General features: G+C 41.1%; 1 protein-coding gene and 1 non-coding gene across 2 annotated transcripts; both read right to left on the minus strand.

Moving 5' to 3' along the window:
• Positions 1-365: 365 nt before the first annotated feature.
• Positions 366-13,219, minus strand: naa30 (N-alpha-acetyltransferase 30, NatC catalytic subunit). The gene is made up of 4 exons (XM_033991259.2): positions 12,230-13,219; positions 9,840-9,963; positions 8,469-8,524; positions 366-5,477 (listed from the first exon to the last, which is right to left on the minus strand). The coding sequence occupies exons 1-4, from the start codon at positions 13,031-13,033 to the stop codon at positions 5,340-5,342; spliced, it is 1,122 nt and encodes a 373-aa protein (XP_033847150.1). The 5' UTR covers positions 13,034-13,219; the 3' UTR covers positions 366-5,339.
• Positions 13,220-16,316: 3,097 nt separating this feature from the next.
• On the minus strand, positions 16,317-16,388 carry trnap-agg (transfer RNA proline (anticodon AGG)). The gene has a single exon. It is a non-coding gene; the product is annotated as a tRNA-Pro (tRNA).
• Positions 16,389-16,884: the final 496 nt, after the last annotated feature.

Raw genomic sequence — 16,884 nt, forward strand, 5'->3', positions numbered from 1 at the left:
CTAAACCAGGTCTTAACCCCCTCCGCTCCACACAGCCTGTTCTCGCTCTCACTGACTCACATTCTGACACTTTCCTATTTTCTTGCTTTTAAAACTCAAACTTTGGGGACGGTTTGTTCTCTGCATGAATCCCACCTGTGCACAGCAAAAAAAACAAACAAATAAACTGCATTTTACTTCTGAGTTATTCCATTTAGCATCACACTAAGAATGTTTCAGTAGTTTCACAATATTTCTTCTAAGTTTCAATACTTTTCTTCATAATTTGGAGCCACATTCTCTGCGAGTGACGTAAGAAAATATATCCGAAAGCTGAGATTGTTTATGCTTCATTTATAATCTAATCAGCAGTGTATTGTTTTCGTTTTAAACTGTTCAAATAACTTTCCACGACATCCTAAAACAATTTTGTATTTGTCCAGTTGCATAAAAATAAACAGCATTTGATCGATTCCACCCATAAACAGCCCCTGACCATTTATACTGGCACCCTTCAAAATATCACCATAGAAATCTGTCAAAATGTGTTAAAGGCACACTGCGGAACTTTTCTACTGGCGGGTCTGGTCGTGCTCGTCTCCAAGAGTGATCTATCTCCGTGGAGACGAGCCCAAGTTACAGATCGGATCGTGTTTTTAAGCAACACAACGTCTGTAAGCGAAGAGACGCCATGTAGACAGATGGGTTTAATGCCATATTGTGGAACATCCCGAGGCAAAGCGGTCACACCTCCATGGAGTCAGACGCGGACAGTGGCGTCAGAAGAAAAGCTGCACAGTGTGGCTTTAAAATACAGATGGTTTACTCACAAAAAAAAGGATCATAAATGCAGTTGGAATAGTGCTGTTTGTAAGTCTGGAATTTCAGCTAAAGGAGAGGCAGAGGCAGGAATTGTTCCAAATTTAAACATTATTACAAAATTTAAATAGTTTGAAATGAGCTCTGTGCACAATAGCGCCGCCAACCTCACTGTTAGCGTCACTACTTCCTGTTAGCGTCACTACTTCCTGTCCAGTTTTATCTCTGAGGTTTTTGCAGAGTCGCGCTAAAATGAATAAATATTTAAAGATCAGACAGTGGACAGGGAGCTACAGGTGGGTTAGGGGTCAGAGGTCAGGCAGTGGACAGGGAGCTGCGGGTGGGTTAGGGGTCAAGGGTCAGAGGTTAGAGGGTCAGGGTCAGGCAGTGGACAGGGAGCTGCGGGTGAATGTCACTGACAAATAATAAAATTAATACTTCACTAGAGACACTTAAGAGATGTTTGTGCCTCAATGCTAACGCTAATGCTCACGCTAATGCTAACTTTGAGGCACAATACATTTTAAAACACCATAAACTGAAGTATTCTACATATAAAAATAACTGGATAGTCTTTATTTATTTTAATTAATTTGTATTTTAATAGGTCGTTTATTTCACGTTTTCCGATTTTAATAAACGCGACTGTTAGCTTGGCGACGCAGTGAGCTAGCTAGAGTGCTACTGTGCACAGAGCTTGTTGTATTTTATCTCGGGCACCAGTATTAGTGGAGAGCATCAACATTTTCAGGTCCAAATCATGTCAAATAAAACCAATAGAAACACATCGTCTAAAACACACGGTTCACACATTCGTTCACACTCAAAACAGCAAACCCCAAAACAAACATCTGGATTTGTTCAGTTTAAACGCTGCAAGAAATAACATCTACATGAGATTTAGTTACTGGAATTCAGAATATGAAATAGATTGACTGATTTCAAGACAACTGCTTCTTATTTAAAGCAGAATTATGAAACAATGAAGTAAAAAAAATGTGTCGTTTCGATGGAAAAAATATTTAAATGTTTTTTTTTCCGTCATTATTATGCATTTTTTTTGGCTGGTGCGACTTATACTCTGAAAATACAGTACTTGCCTGTATAATTGAATTTGAGTTATGATCAGAGAGGCTGCTGTTGGCACAAACTGGAAGCCACGTTACTGTCAGTCGCCCCAGGGCAGCTGTGGCTTCGTAAACAGACTCTCGTAAAGTGAATAAATCATTTAAAACGGGTGTAAACGTGAATATTCTGAACACAAGTAGGTTTATCTGATGTAGGGTTATTTTTTTGCAGAGATAGTTGTAAGTTGCTATAGTTCGTTTATCTCCGGGAGCGTCTGATTTCCAAATGTTGGCGAGATTGTTGAAGTGCATCGATGGTTTCGGCTGTAACGCATTAAATTTGTAATAAAAATAGCGTTCTTTATTTGAAAAAAAATATTAAAATAAAGAACGCCAGAAGAGAAATAGCCAAAGAAACACTGCAATATATCTGAACAGGTTGCACCACAGTTTAGAGACAGGTCAAAACTCTACAGTGGAATTTGCCGTGTAACTGTCAGATTGCACAACAGCGCCCCCCATCCTCACTGTTAGCGTCACTACTTCCTGTCCAATTTTATCTCTTTATCTATGACGTTTTTGCCAAGTCACTCTAAAATTAACAAATATTTAAAGATAAGGCAGTGGACAGGGAGCTGCGTTTAGAAAGAGACATGTTTGTGTCTCAATGCTAACGCTAATGCTAACGCTAACTTTGAGGCATAATAAATATTAAAAACAACACCACAAACTGAAGTATTCTACATATAAAAATAATCAGGTAGTCATTATTTCAGTTAATTTTAATTTTAATATGTTGTATATTTTGTGTTTTCTCATTTTAATAAAAGTGACTGTTAGCTTTGAGACGCAGTGAGCTAGCTAGCGCGCTGCTGTGCACTGAGCCCATTTCTGGGTCTATCCACATGAAATAAAAACTGACACAAAGTTGAGCCTCTCTGAGATTAATGAGGCAACTCTGTGGAGCTAATTCCTGAAAAATAATGATCAGAAACGTTTGTAGATCATATTTTTATCGTGAATTTCACGTAGAGTTCCACAGGTGTGAATGTAACCTGTCTGTTAAAATTACTTGAATCCAGAAAGTCAAATTTAAGTAGTTTTGACGACTTAACGGGCTCATGTTACTCTATTTTCTGATCCGTTCTAATGTCGTTTCCTCGTCACAAACAGACCTGGAGTTCTGTTTTTTTGTTTCATTCTCACATGTTTAACACACAAACCCTGCATATTTAGGCTGAGTTCTTCTTCTCTCAAGCTGAAAACACTGTGTTCCACCTTGTGATGTCATCATGTGGTGATACAGGAAGTGCTCCGCTGTGTTTTTAAACTCCACACACCTTCATTTCTAGAATCATTTGGATCATTTCATCTTCTGGAATTACCACTTTTCTCAACTGAACTAAAGGTAAAAGGAGGAGTTAACTGTGAAAACTACCACTTGATGACATCACAAGGTGGAACGTCGCGTTTTGAGCTTTGGAGATGTTACAGACTAATAATAAAGTGTGACTCAAACATGCGTGAATGAAACAAAACACAACTCCAGGTCTGTTTTTGAACATGACTTAAAGCTTCAAGTGTCAATTTTGTGTTTTTGGATCTAGATCAACCCAATAATTTAAAATAAGACGATACATTTTTTCATTAGAAGCCGATTGATCGCGAAACCAGCGGAAAAACGCCACGGAACGAGCCCAGTGATGTAAATATATCTACTCAAATCATGACAAACATTCTTAATAAAAGTAATTTCACCCCGTTGTTGATTATTTGCAGTGTTGCGTTGGCTTTATCCAGCATGTCGAGGCTGTGCTGATGGAGTGGCACCTTTAACGAGGGATGAACTCAAAATGGCGGACACGACCACACCAACTTTGGCAACGGTCTTTCTCATTTTATATAGTTTAGCAGCAGGTGGCAGTGCAATACGGGGGAAAAAATGGGAAAAATCGTCTGAAAATACAAGGATGAAACCTACTTTTTTGTTTTAAATCAGTGAAAAATACAAAAGGGGACATATTATGCGAGATTGTAGCTTTTTATTATAATTTAGAATAACGTATCGAAACTAGGTTCAATTACAGCATTCTTACTTTGCATTTGTTTGAATTAACTGTCTGAGGGCGCCCTCTGCTGGGAACAGTGGGGAGTGAAACATTTTCAACAGACAGATTAGCAGCACGGCTATTGTCAGTGCGACGCTAACAGATGCTTTGTAGCGAAGACAATTAAAGAGTGAAGTTGTACGGACTTTAAAAACATGGAGGAGCTTTTCTTCGTTTCAAATGCCCACGTAGAAAGTTTAATTTGTTTTTTTTGTATCCGTTTAGGAGATAATCTCACCAAACACGCTTATTTTAAATGGCGCAATGTGTAACTTTTCTGGTGGAGAACTTGTCATCTGCCTTCTGTTATTGCTCTGTCGAGAATATTCCACAGTACGGCATTAAGCGTATCTCCAAGTTACAGGTCGGATCTGTAGAAACGCGACACTTATCACGGAAAAAGTGGTTTATTTGAGCAATGAAATAAACGTTTAATGAAGTAAATGCTAACGCCGTACTGCGGAACACTCCTGACAACGCAATAACATCGCCATGGAGACGAGCGAGTGGCCGGAAAAGTTGCGCACTGCACCTTTAGCACGTGTAAATGAAACAAAACTCTACTCCAGGCTTGTTTTTTGAGGCGACGGCGTTACAGAACGGTTTAAAAACTCCCCGGAAAGTTTAAATTAGCATAATATGTCCCCTTTAAACTGAATTCGATAAAGGGGGGGAGGGTAAAATATCAGAAGTAGCACACACTCCAAACCCTTGTGTTAAAATAAACGCATGCATAAGTCCACAGTCCTCAGGTCAGGAGGAAGGAGACGAGATGGCAAACTTAAAAAAAAAAAAAAAAAAAAAATCACAATGGGCTTAAGACAAAACCTCACAAACAACCCACAGTGAACCCAACCATGTACTCACACAGAACAAACCAGGCCGTAGCAACGCGGAGCCGTAGCAACGCGTCTCCAAAAGCTCCGCCCACTTTTACAAGGTTTAAAAGAAAAGAAAAGAAAAATAAACTCCTCAAATGTTTGTTTCCATCTGGCGTTTCCATTCCGAACTGCACTCTTTCCTCCACCTTAGAAACTTTGAATGCTGTTTTTTTTGTTTTTGTTTTTAGTCCTGTGTTGTTTCGATGCATGACTTGGTGTTGTAGATGCCCTCTCTCCTGTTCTACGTCTCGCTTCCAGGTCAAAAAAGCGGCCATCTTGGTAAGGTAAGTCCAACGTTTTTTTTGAACTACGCGCTCTGTAAGTAAAGACCAGTCCCGTTTTTTTGCTTCAAGAACACTGGTTTGGAGTCCGAGGGAGGTTTTCTGGGCGTGTCTTTGCAAACCTATGTCTCTCGTTGTACACAGGCGGCGATGGTAAGTGTGGTTGAAAGTATCTGAAGTGAACTCGTAGTTTCTAGTGTCTCTTTAGCGTAGCCACAGTTTGAGCCGGAGCGCGTCCACTCCGTTCAGGTAATATCTGAAGAGCCGTTTATCTCTGACAAAGCCCAAGTTTTCATACAGCTTCAGAGCCGATTTGTTTGTTATTTCTGTCTCCAATACGACCTGCGAAAACACACAGTTTAGTAAAAGAAACATACGTAGGATCGGTCGGTAGAGATCGCTAGATTACTCAAACATGCATGGATGACATCTAAAACCTCTTCTGATTACAATTATAACACTGATTTATTCTTCACAAAAACACTGGACATGATGGACAAGTTGTTTTTGTTATAATTTGATGTTTTGGTTTTTCAAGAGGATTAACCAATCAGAACGCAGGATGAGCCTCACATGACTCTCTCATTTGGGGTGTCGATTTTAACACTGAAATCCAGTTGGTTTAAAACTAAAGTGAATCTCTATATCTCACTATCGCAATCTCTCTCTGTCTCCCTCAATATCTGTGTTTCTCCATCTCTCTTTCTCTAGACTTCGCAAAAACTCTCTCGCTCAAGCACTCTCTCCTCAAATACTCCTTCAAACACATTCTCTCTCTTACTCTCTCTTTCACTCTCTCTCTCTCACTCTCTCTCGCTCAAGCAGTCTCTAGCTCTTTCTCTCCCTCTAGCTCTCTCTCAAACACACACTGTCTCTCAAACTCTCTCGCTCAAGCACTCTCTAGCTCTCTCTCCCTCTCTCTCTAGCTCACTCTCTCTCTTCCTCAAACACACACTCTCTCTAGCTCTCTTTCAAACAAACACACACACACACACACTCACTCTCTCTCTCTCTAGGTCTCTTTCTCTCAAACACACTGTCTCTCAAACTCTCGCTCAAGCACTCTCTAGCTCAATCTCTCTCTTCCTCAAACACTCTCTCTCTAGCTCTCTTTCAAACACACTCTCTCTCTAGCTCTCTCTCCACCTCTCTCTAGTTCACTCACTCTCTTCCTCAAACACACTCTAACTCTCTTTCAAACACACACTCTCTCTCAAGCTCTCTCTCTAGCTCTCTGTCTCCATCTCTCTCTGTAGCTCATTCTCTCTCTAGTCCTCTCTCTGAAACTGTCCCTTTAGCTCTCTCTCTCTAGCTCACACTCTCTGTAGCCCTGTCTCTCAAACACACACACACTCTCTCTTTCACAAACCCTCTCTCACAAACCCCCAAAGCGATCTCTCCATCTCTCTGTCTCCATCTCTCTGTAGCTTATTCTCACTCTCTCTCTCTCTCTCTCTCTCTTTAGCTCTCCCTCTCTCTCAAGCTTTCATTTTATCATATTTTTGTATATAAAGTTCCACACTGTTTCTTTAATGCCATGCTGTGAGAATGGTCTTGTTCATAACACTGATCCTTCTTTTTCTTTACATAATAATATAGAGACATTTTAATATTCTGATCAAATTTACTCATTCAGCTCCAGCCCGGCTCAGTCATTTTTTATTTTCCTCATTAGTATTTACATTTTTTATTTTATTCACTTGTTTTTTTTTAAATTGTGGGACTTCCTCAGACACAGCACAAACACTGGTGCAATATGACAGAAATAGCTCCGAGGTTTTACTGAGACGGGACGCTCCAGCAGCTCCGCACTTTGGTTTAAAATGTGAACGAACGGAACGAGAGACGATATATAAACAAAAATATATATGTAAACAGATATAATACAAGTAAACGTAAGAAGATCTCATTTAAACGAAAATTTCAAGTGAGCAGTGGCTTAAGATTCACCCATTAACTGGAGGGTAAACAGTTTGGATGTTGTCCAATGCATTCTGCCTTTAAGTCCCAGGACAAAACACTAAGTTGTAAAGTGCGGATTCAAGTTGTAGTGAGAATAGTCGCATTATTATTATTAGTAGTAGTAGTAGTAGTAGTAGTAGTAGTAGTGGTAGCAGTAGTATTATTATAAACCAGGAAATATATGCAATTTTATTAGAACAATTACTGCCATCATGATCAGGTTTACATTTTTTTTATAATAACAGATAATCCACAGTTATTACTTTTTTATTTATTTATTTATTTATTTATTTATTTAATTATTTATTTATTTTATTTATTTATATTTATTTATTTTTTTCTGTACTATAAGTCTCTTTTTTTCATAGTTTGTCCGGGGGTGCGACTTACACTCAGATGCGATTTATATGTGAAATATGTGTTTTTTTTCTTGATTATGTATTTTTTGGCTGGTGCGACTTACAGGTTATATATTTGAACTATATTTCGGAGCGTTAAGACTTGGACTGAAACATGAACTGATAAACTAATAGAAAAATCACATGTGTTTCAGACATAAACTGTATAAACATTTGGACTAAGTGAGTGTGACGTCCGACTGCGAGTCTCATAGCAACTGAACACCCAATCTGGAGCGAGGCTGTTGAAGGTAACGCCCCTTCCCGCCTATTTTCCGATGTAAAATGAATTGGAGCCAGAGTCGATGGAGCTAGAAGTGCGCCCACGATCACTTCCTGTTTGGAACGCGACAGCTAGCAGGTTAGCTACGTCCATTTATATAAACAGTCTATGATCTGTACTTTACTTATGTAGTGTTTTTAGATGTTTACTTCACTACATTTGAGAGCAGTATCTGTACTTTCTACTCCACTACATTTTTGAACAGGACAGAAAAGTAAAAAGTATTTCTTATTATTGTCTGAGAGCTGCTGAAAAGGCTGAGGGTTTATTTTTAACACGTACATAATCTGAACTAAACAAAAACATACAAATAAAAACATAGAAAAAAAACCTACCAATTCAGTTGTTTCTGTTGAACAAAACTCAGCTCAAATATTTATCAAAATCATCACATTTGAAGCTTTACAAGACTCAAAATCTGCAAGAAATACTTTTACTTTTTACTCTTTAAGTATATTTTTAAACATGTTCTTTAATAATTGTTCTGGTATCTGTACTTTTACTTAACAAAATGCAGTACTTCTTCCAGTACTGTTCAGATTACAATAGTGTTTAGATGCACCTCGCGGCCGTGCTAAGTGCTCGGGGATGTTTGATAAAGATCAGTTACTCCGGAGTAATTCACACCGAGGCCAAACGGAGCCAAGGCCAGATTGTGTTACTTTAAATCTTTATAAACACGGGACTTACCTCGTCACAGTCGCCCTCCACCATCGCATAGATCGCCTTTTTTACCAAATTAGTACCTGGAGAGGCAGAGGAGATTTTCAATAAAACACAAGAACATAAACACAAGTATAGTTATAAATAGAAGTGTTCATCCTACACCGGTTAATACACAAATGACTTATGTTTTTGTCACGGGGCTGCATTTATGTCTATGGCAGAATGTTCAAACACTGCCTGAATTGTTTAACAGCACGAAATCAGCTCTCCTGTTGTAGTTCAAGCTAAGTCAGTTCTTTCTTTTTGTTGTGATTGTCATAAAATTATAGACTGTGTAAAGAAGTGGACCGAGTGTGACGTCACCCGCGGTGTTCAGCTCCAAACGAAGCTCGTCGAGGCCGTCACGCCGTCGATCTACTGCTAACATTAGAGGGAGTGATGGGGGAAGAAGGCAGCTGATTTGTCTCTTATTAACGTTCTTATCTTGATTTACAGACACAACAGTGAAATAAAAAGTTACAGAGAGAGGGGACAGAGTTTCCTAATTCATGGAGTCATTAGCGCTCCCATGATCACTTCCTGTTTGGAACGCAGCGGCTAGCAGGTTAGCTTTGTCCATTTATATAAACAGTGTGTGGTTAAAATAATTCTAACTTGAGTAACAGCTTCAAATAGAGCGGTGCCTCAAGTTAGTTGTGGGGGCAAAGTGTCAATAGAAAGTAAAATAACAGAACTTTCTGAGAAGCTACAGGGCAAATAAACAAACTTAAACAACTGTGTGCGATTCAATTCTATTTAATTTATGTATTTACCTAAAATCACAACAGAACAAAAATCACAAACTGTGGATTTACCAGAAAATAAAACTAAGAAATCGATAATTTATCTGTAAGTTGTTTTTTTTATGGCATTTTCAGATGAGTCATATATTGAACGATTAGGTAAAAATGTCAAATTGTGATTTTTCCAACAAGCACTGTAACTAGATTTGCAATTTATGTTTTAATAATAAGATTTTGCTCAAAGACATCCACAAGAATTGACAAAAATACCAAAATATGAACTGACAAGAACAGGGAGGGCATCTGACACACAGGGACATTTCTGGACATGTTTGTACAGATCTAAACTACAGGGTTAGCAGCTTTTATGCAGAATAATACAGGGGATTTTATTGTCTGTGAAAGAAATTATGTTACTTCAAAAACTGCAGCGTTTGTGATTTGCTAATTGTGTTCATACCAATTGCGATTAATCCTGCCACCCTAATAAATACGACTTTAAAACACTTAAAATGAAATGTAATGTGCACAGGTATGAAGAATAATCAATGCTCGTTACATCCATTTGTCGATTGAAGAAACTGATCGAATACAGATCCATTATTAGACTCACCAATGCTTTTCCTTCTGTGTTTGGAGTCCACAGCTAGCATAGCGATGTAGCCACGGCGGAACATCTTTTTATGCATGTCCAGTTTACAGACAATGGCGCCGACGCACTCCTGCTCCACCATGGCCTAAGCGCAGAGGAACACAGTGAGCACAGGAAGTACAGGTACAGGTAACAGGAAGTACAGGTAACAGGAAGTACAGGTAACAGGAAGTACAGGCAAAAAATAAACAAGTGTTCTAATATACAGCACTTTTCCGCTTTTTTACACCAAGGAACCACTCACACATTCACACACACACACACACACATTCATACACAGTGCACACAGACATTGGAGGTGAGGAGGGTGAAGTGTCTTGCCCAAGGACACAACGACAGCGTTCGCCAACCTGTGGGTCAGTGTATGTGACCGCTCAGCAAATGATGTTTACGTTGAGAGCGGGATTCGAACTGGCAACTTTCAGATCAGTGGACAAACGCTTTACCAACTTTTACCAGTGATGCACGGTTAAAACAGTCGACAGCTGGACGAAGGAAATACAATAATACACATGTTGAACTGTTTAAAGGTTCTATGTTACGCAAAACTGACTCTTGTAGCTTTAAGTCATGTTCTAATGTTGTTTCCTCCTCAAAAACAGACCTGGAGTTGTGTTTTATTTCACTCACACATGTTTGAGTCACACTTTATTATTAGTCTGTAACACCTCCAAAGCTCAAAATGCTCTGTTCCACCTTGTGATGTCACCAAGTGGTAGTTTTCAAGGTAACAGCTCCTTTTACCTTTAGTTCAGTGGAGATAAGTGGCAACTCCAGAAGCTGAAATGATCCAAATGATTCTAGAAATGAATGTGTGTGGAGTTTAAAAACAAAGCGGAGCACTTCCTGTATTAAAACATGACGGATCTATATTTGATCACAAGGTGGAACAGAGTGTTTTATTCAGTTTGAGGGAAGAACGCAGCCTAAATATTCAGGATTTGTGTGTTAAACATGTGCGAATGAAACATAACACAACTCCAGGTCTGTTTGTGATGAGGAAACGACATTAGAACAGAGATCGGAGAACAGTGTAGTGTTTAAAGATGGCTGATTAATTGGTCTCAATACGGTAAACTGTTATTGGAGGCTTTTCATAGACATCTGTATTCGCACCGACATGTTTCGTAAGGTTTCCGTCTTTGTGCCAGTACAGCTCTAGTCAGATATGCCCTGTTCATCACTTTGTCAACTAATGGGGGAGTGGCACTGAGTGAGCTGTAAAGAATCTTATATATCGCTTTTACCTAGTCATGCATCAGACCCAAACTATCACAAGATACGACGATTATTACGTATAGTGTTGTCACGATGCTAAAATCTCAAACTCAATGTCGACACTAAGGAATAGACTCAACGCTCGATGTGATTTTCAACCTCAGTCATGCCTCAGTCGTCCAAGTAGGTTCCACACTGGGTGTATACTAGTCTATGTGTCTTATACTTGTGAATACAGCTCAAGATCATTCTAAAGAAATTCAGGAAAGGATCATTTCTGCCCCGTGAATGTGACTTTTTCAGTATCGACACCTGCTCAAATTAGTATCACGTTTCGATAGTAGTGTTTGTATCCATGAGTACGTGATTTTCGATGCTTTTGACCCTACTATGTTTAAAGAAGCAGCAGTAAACCGTCTTAAGATGTAAAAAGGAAGATTAAACACCAGTTAACTCATTCAAAACTTTTATAATCCTCAAAAATAATTATTTAACCAATGGAAATTACGTATACAAATATGGAGAACATGCAAACTCCACACAAAAAAGACCAAACCATGGATCAAACTTGGGACCGTCTGGCTGTGAGGCAGAAGTGCTGACCACTATTTCACAAACTCACTGTCAGTTTGGTGGTGAGGGTGAAGGTTATTTGACTGGCCCTGCTTGATTTGAGATGCTATGTATTGGTTCACTTTTGACATCCAGCAGTGACCCTGACAGGCCAGTTCAGCTGCTCTAATGACCTCTGACCTCATTGTGTGACACTTCAACTGTCACGTGCTGCACACAAACAGGAAGTGGCAAGTGTGCAAGCTTTTGAGTTTTTCAGGAATAAATGAGAAAAGGAAGGACGTGTTTATTCAGAAAGGACAACTACAGATGACAGAGAAAGAGTCAAGGCCGTTTTAAAACAGAAACACAAACTCCCTCGTGTCGTGTCTGCAAACACTGACAACAGATTTATCTAATGAAACATGGGCGAAACCTGCCCCAAGCACATGTGGAGGAATCTCAAGAGTCACACCCAGAGTGTTCAAAGGCGCAGAGCAAAGACAGGGACCACAGAAGACTGATCCATACACATATGTACTATTATGAGACAGATGTCCACAGGACTGTCATGTACTCACCAGGAAGCAGAGCTGCGGCCAGTTGTGGATGAAGTACCTGTACGTGTAAATGGAGTAAGGCTCGGATAAGTCCTTGGTGATGAGCCGCATGATCCACGGCATCTGCAGTTCGGACTCGTAGCGCACGTAGCGGATGCCGTGGTCCTCCGGTTCGGTCGGTACCGGAGGAGAGAGGTGCAGAAGGGCCAGCTCTGCGGCGGGCGGCTCCTCCGCTGCGGCTGTCCCCGCAGAGTGTTCAGACGCCTGTGTCTGCTCCTCCAGGGCCTGGCTCGGGGGCTCTTCAGTTCTAGTAAAAGCCGGTATCCCGTTCATGCTATTGTTAACCACCGGAGACGGACTGCCGTTTTTGGATAAAGGGCTGTGGCCTTCGCGCTGGCAGCGCTCGCTCCTGGTCCTCATGTCCGTGTAGGGCTCGGGGCTGCCGCTGTCACCGTTGTCCGAGATGGTTCTGGGATTGTCGGGGCGGTTGTCCGTGTGCGGGCCGTGGTCTGTGGGGCTGTGCTCTGTGGGGCCGTGCTCTGTGGGACTGGCCAAGCCGTTCAGCTGCTGCTCTCGGGTTTGCATTGGAAGGTGCAGTGCGGGGCTAGCTCGGGCTAGCATATTTTTCTGCTTTTTCTTCGCAGATTTCTTGACGTCGGTGACCGACAGCGGTCTGTTTCCTGTGTCGGGTACACAGTCCGAGAGATGGCAGGCCGGTTCTCCGTCTCCTGTGCCCGGCTCGGGGTCCCCAGCCCCGGGGAAAGGAGCAGCTTGAGCCGGGGACGAAGGCACCGCGCTACTAGGCCCAGGCGGCACTGTGGCCATCCCACCGCATTAAGGGCGAGATTCGCGCTTAAAACACGGCAAACGTAGTGTCATCCACACTGCCGACAGACAAACGAACAAAATAAATGTTATTTTAGCGAGTATTGTAAAAATCCTACAGTTGTTGAGCAGTAACGTGCTCGGTGGCGTTAGTCGCTGCTTTCTCCTCGATTTCCCCGCTGCCGTAAAGTGACGTCGCGACTGTCGCCATTGCAACAGCAGCAGGTACATTTTACGACAGTGCGTAAAGTGTGACACTGCTGTCATCTGCACGTTTGTTTATTTTCAGCTTTGTTTTTATAGTATTTTACTATGTCATACACGGAAATCACAAAAATCGGGATTTAAAGGTTGTATTTAGTATTTTGCTTAGTGTTTAATTGTCAATTTCAATTAAAAATAACTTTATAGCGGCAGCCTTATAATGACGGTGAAAAAAAAATCCACAAAAATCCGACCCGTGAACATGATGGAGCTCAACAGCCAATAGATGAAGAGGACGCCTCCTTTTACACCGAGGTTTTATACTTTTTAATGGACCCCAGTCACGACCACTTTATGGAGGGTAATGGGGCTCAAAATAAATGAATGAATCAATGAATTAATTAATTAAAACTAAATGTGAAAGAGTGACACTGAAGGGCTCGTTCCTGGGTTAAAAGACAACGACTTTGTCCCTTGGGAAGTGATTGGCACTTTATTTCACAACGTTACTAATGTGAATCTGTCACATGTCTGACTGTTACTTAATCTTTCTTGACTTGTTTTTCAACAATTTTCAACAACTGTCTATATATAATATGAAATCCAAAGCAAAATACAGTATATTTGATCAAGTAATGGAGTAGCACAGGAGTTTCTCTGCTTGTTATAAATATCCCATCCCCAAATCCATCCCAGCACAGACACTGACAGACAGGACACATAATGTAACCTTTGTCCAAACAGACAAAGTCATGTTTGATAAATGTGTTCTGCGATTCCCTTTCTCAACATTAATCCAGTGAAGATGCATTCAGTATTTTAACACCACAGGGACAGAGCAAAGTAGAACTCAGAAGTGCAGAGCTCAGACTCATGTTCTCATGTTTCATGTTCTTAAGCTCCACATTCAAACATGATGAACAGATGTGGAGCTTTCTATTAACCTGTTTTATGTCTTATGAAAAAGTCAAAATCACTTTAAGTGACTTTATAGTTTTGAGTATGAGTATGAATGTCACATTGCCGAATAGTTTAATCTTCTATCACTAGAGGGCGCAACGCTACACTTTAACTCAGCGTTTTTTCAATGTTACTATTTCACCGCAAGATGTCACCCACAGACTGAAGAGGGGCCCCTACATCTGCACCAAGAGGCCTCTTTTACACCTGTGTGTGGGTGTGTGTGTGTGTATGTGCGTATGTGTATGTATGTGTGTGCGTGTGTGTGTGTTTGTGTGTTAGCGCAATAGAGGCCCAGATCACACCAGACTGTGTCCACTGTGCAGAGAGGCCCCTGAGACAGTCCAGCTCATAACTGCAGGGAAATCAAACATGGAGCGACACAAACAAGAGGAGCCATAGTATGAAATATCTGTGCAGAGGACAGACTGGAGACGCCTCCAAAGGTCGTGGAGAATGATTGAGTAAAGATCCTGTGGGACGTCCTGACAGAATGGAGATGGACCAACGGGACATTGTGGTGGTGGATTAACAGCAGAGCAAAACCTTTGTGGTGGACACTGCAGAACCAAGTGAACATCAGGAAAAAGGAACATGAGAAACTAGAGAAATACCCGAGGCTCAAAGAAGAGCTGGAGAAGGTCTGGAAGGTGAAGCATCGGTGGTGCCCGTGGTCACCAGAGCACTCGGGCAGTGACCCCCAAACTGGGGTGAAATGCTAGTAAAAGTATTAATATCCATATTATTTTAGCTCGTATGTGAACATTCATTAGCTCAGAGTTTGTTAAATTAAAAACAGCAGGTCTGATTCTTTAAAATGAAGCTTTTGGGATTTGAACTGTGAAAAAAATCAGACAAAATCAGTTCTCTCTTCAAACCTCTTTTATGGCCTATCTTCTTGAACAGGCTTCTCTTAATCACTCGATCATGCCCCTTCACTCTCTCTCTCCCTCCTTTTCTCTCTCTGTCTCTCTCCCTCCCTTTCTCTGCCCTCTCTCCTTCTCTTCCTCTCTTTCTCTGTCGTTTTCCAGATGTCTGCAGGGGATCCGTTGCGTCATGTGACTGGTGGCTTGTGATTACAGTTCTTGGCAGCAGGTGACGTCTAAGAGGAAGAAGAGAAACAAGAGGAAGAAGAGGAAGACCCCGACAGAACGAGCACATAAAGAAGGCCAGAGAGGAGGAGGAGGAGGAGGAGGAAGAGGGGAGAAACGTGGACTCAAGTAGAAATACAGTACATGCTTTAAAATGCAGCAAAGAGATCTTACGATTGTATATAAAATGTAGAAAGTCATTAAAAAAAATAAAAAAGACAATGAATGAGAGTCCAACTTTTATTTTTAGCCGGTGTGACTTATACTCCAGAGCAACTTATAGTTCGGAAAATACTTCACCAGGTCACATTTTACGGGGACGCACAAATTGTTGAGAACTCGACAAGACGACATCACAGAAGAAGAAAAGAATGAAAGGCCTGCCGGACAGAAGCATTGACCTCTGACCCACAGGACTTTTGACAAACGGGACACGACTCAAAGCATCAGCTACAATGTCCTGTTGGCCTGAGATGTACTTTATAACCGGTAAGTTTAGTTTTAGAAAACGTGGGACCTTTAAACCAAAGACTAAACGTGTCACACATGGCCCATTTTAAGGCTAAAAACTCAAACCTTTGCACTGGATAGTTTTTTCTGAGACTAACACAGGGACTTGCTCGTGAAGGCTGTGGGTCTCACATGTGACGCTCTAACGTAACATAAAACTGCTCCTGTACCATTCAAAGAGGCGGCAGTGGACAACACAAAGGAGCGGGAGAAGATAAGATAAGATGTGCTTTTATTAGTCCCACAGTGGGGAAATTCCAGTGTTGCACCGCACAGTTAAAGAACAGAAGGAAAATGGCACGTGCAACAAAACAAGATAATAGATAAATAGCTTAAAATAATTTAAGACATAGACTTAAAAATAAACTAACTCTAATATAACATCTTCGTAAAGTGACTTGAAAACATTTTGCTGACTGACCTTTTTGGGTAGAACAGTGTGGGATTGGAATTGAAATCCGCACACACACAACACTAGTTTATGTTAAGAGATCAACAGAACTTGAAGCTTAGATGCCGGGCTCGTCCGGGATTTGAACCCGGGACCTCTCGCACCCTAAGCGAGAATCATACCCCTGGACCAACGAGCCACATCAGGATAGACCAGGACCAGGACAATATACAGTCTAGTCCAATCAGAGGTGGACAGCTCCTGTTTTGGAGTTTGGATTTATTCTTTCCTTTCTTTTTCTCGCCTTTCAAGAGATCAAACCGGGCCTTGGCTTTGGAATCGAACCCTGGCACAAAATGCTGATAGTAGTTCGCCGTCCCTCAGAATGACCTCAGACGCTTTAGGGGAAAGAGTCGCACCATCTGGCTCCATCAAATCAGCACAGGACGTGTTAGAGATACTGTCAACCTCAGTGGGATCTGTCGAGACATGGCCCAAAGACTTTACAGACCTCCACGAGAAAATGCTGTTTTTGGGTGACAGCTTTAAGTTGTGGTCGTCTGCTAAATGCCATTTCGAGGTGTCTGAGTGCAGTGGTTTTGTCTGGTGCAAAGACTAAGAGATCGTCTAAATAGCTCAGAAGACTTCGATAGTTTTGATCTCCAACTTGTGCTCACATAGACCCATTGTGGTGA

The sequence above is a fragment of the Periophthalmus magnuspinnatus genome, chromosome 24 (assembly GCF_009829125.3).
Source record: "Periophthalmus magnuspinnatus isolate fPerMag1 chromosome 24, fPerMag1.2.pri, whole genome shotgun sequence".
Classification (NCBI taxonomy): Eukaryota; Metazoa; Chordata; class Actinopteri; order Gobiiformes; family Gobiidae; genus Periophthalmus; species Periophthalmus magnuspinnatus.

Excerpts from the sequence above, each read along its gene's own strand:
- naa30 (XM_033991259.2), bottom strand. The coding sequence starts at position 13,033 with ATGGCCACAGTGCCGCCTGGGCCTAGTAGCGCGGTGCCTTCGTCCCCG. Across the intron at positions 9,964-12,229 it reads GGCCGCAGCTCTGCTTCCTG|GCCATGGTGGAGCAGGAGTG; the intron begins GTGAGTACATGA and ends CTCTGCGCTTAG. Across the intron at positions 5,478-8,468 it reads TGGAGGGCGACTGTGACGAG|GTCGTATTGGAGACAGAAAT; the intron begins GTAAGTCCCGTG and ends GTGTTTTCGCAG.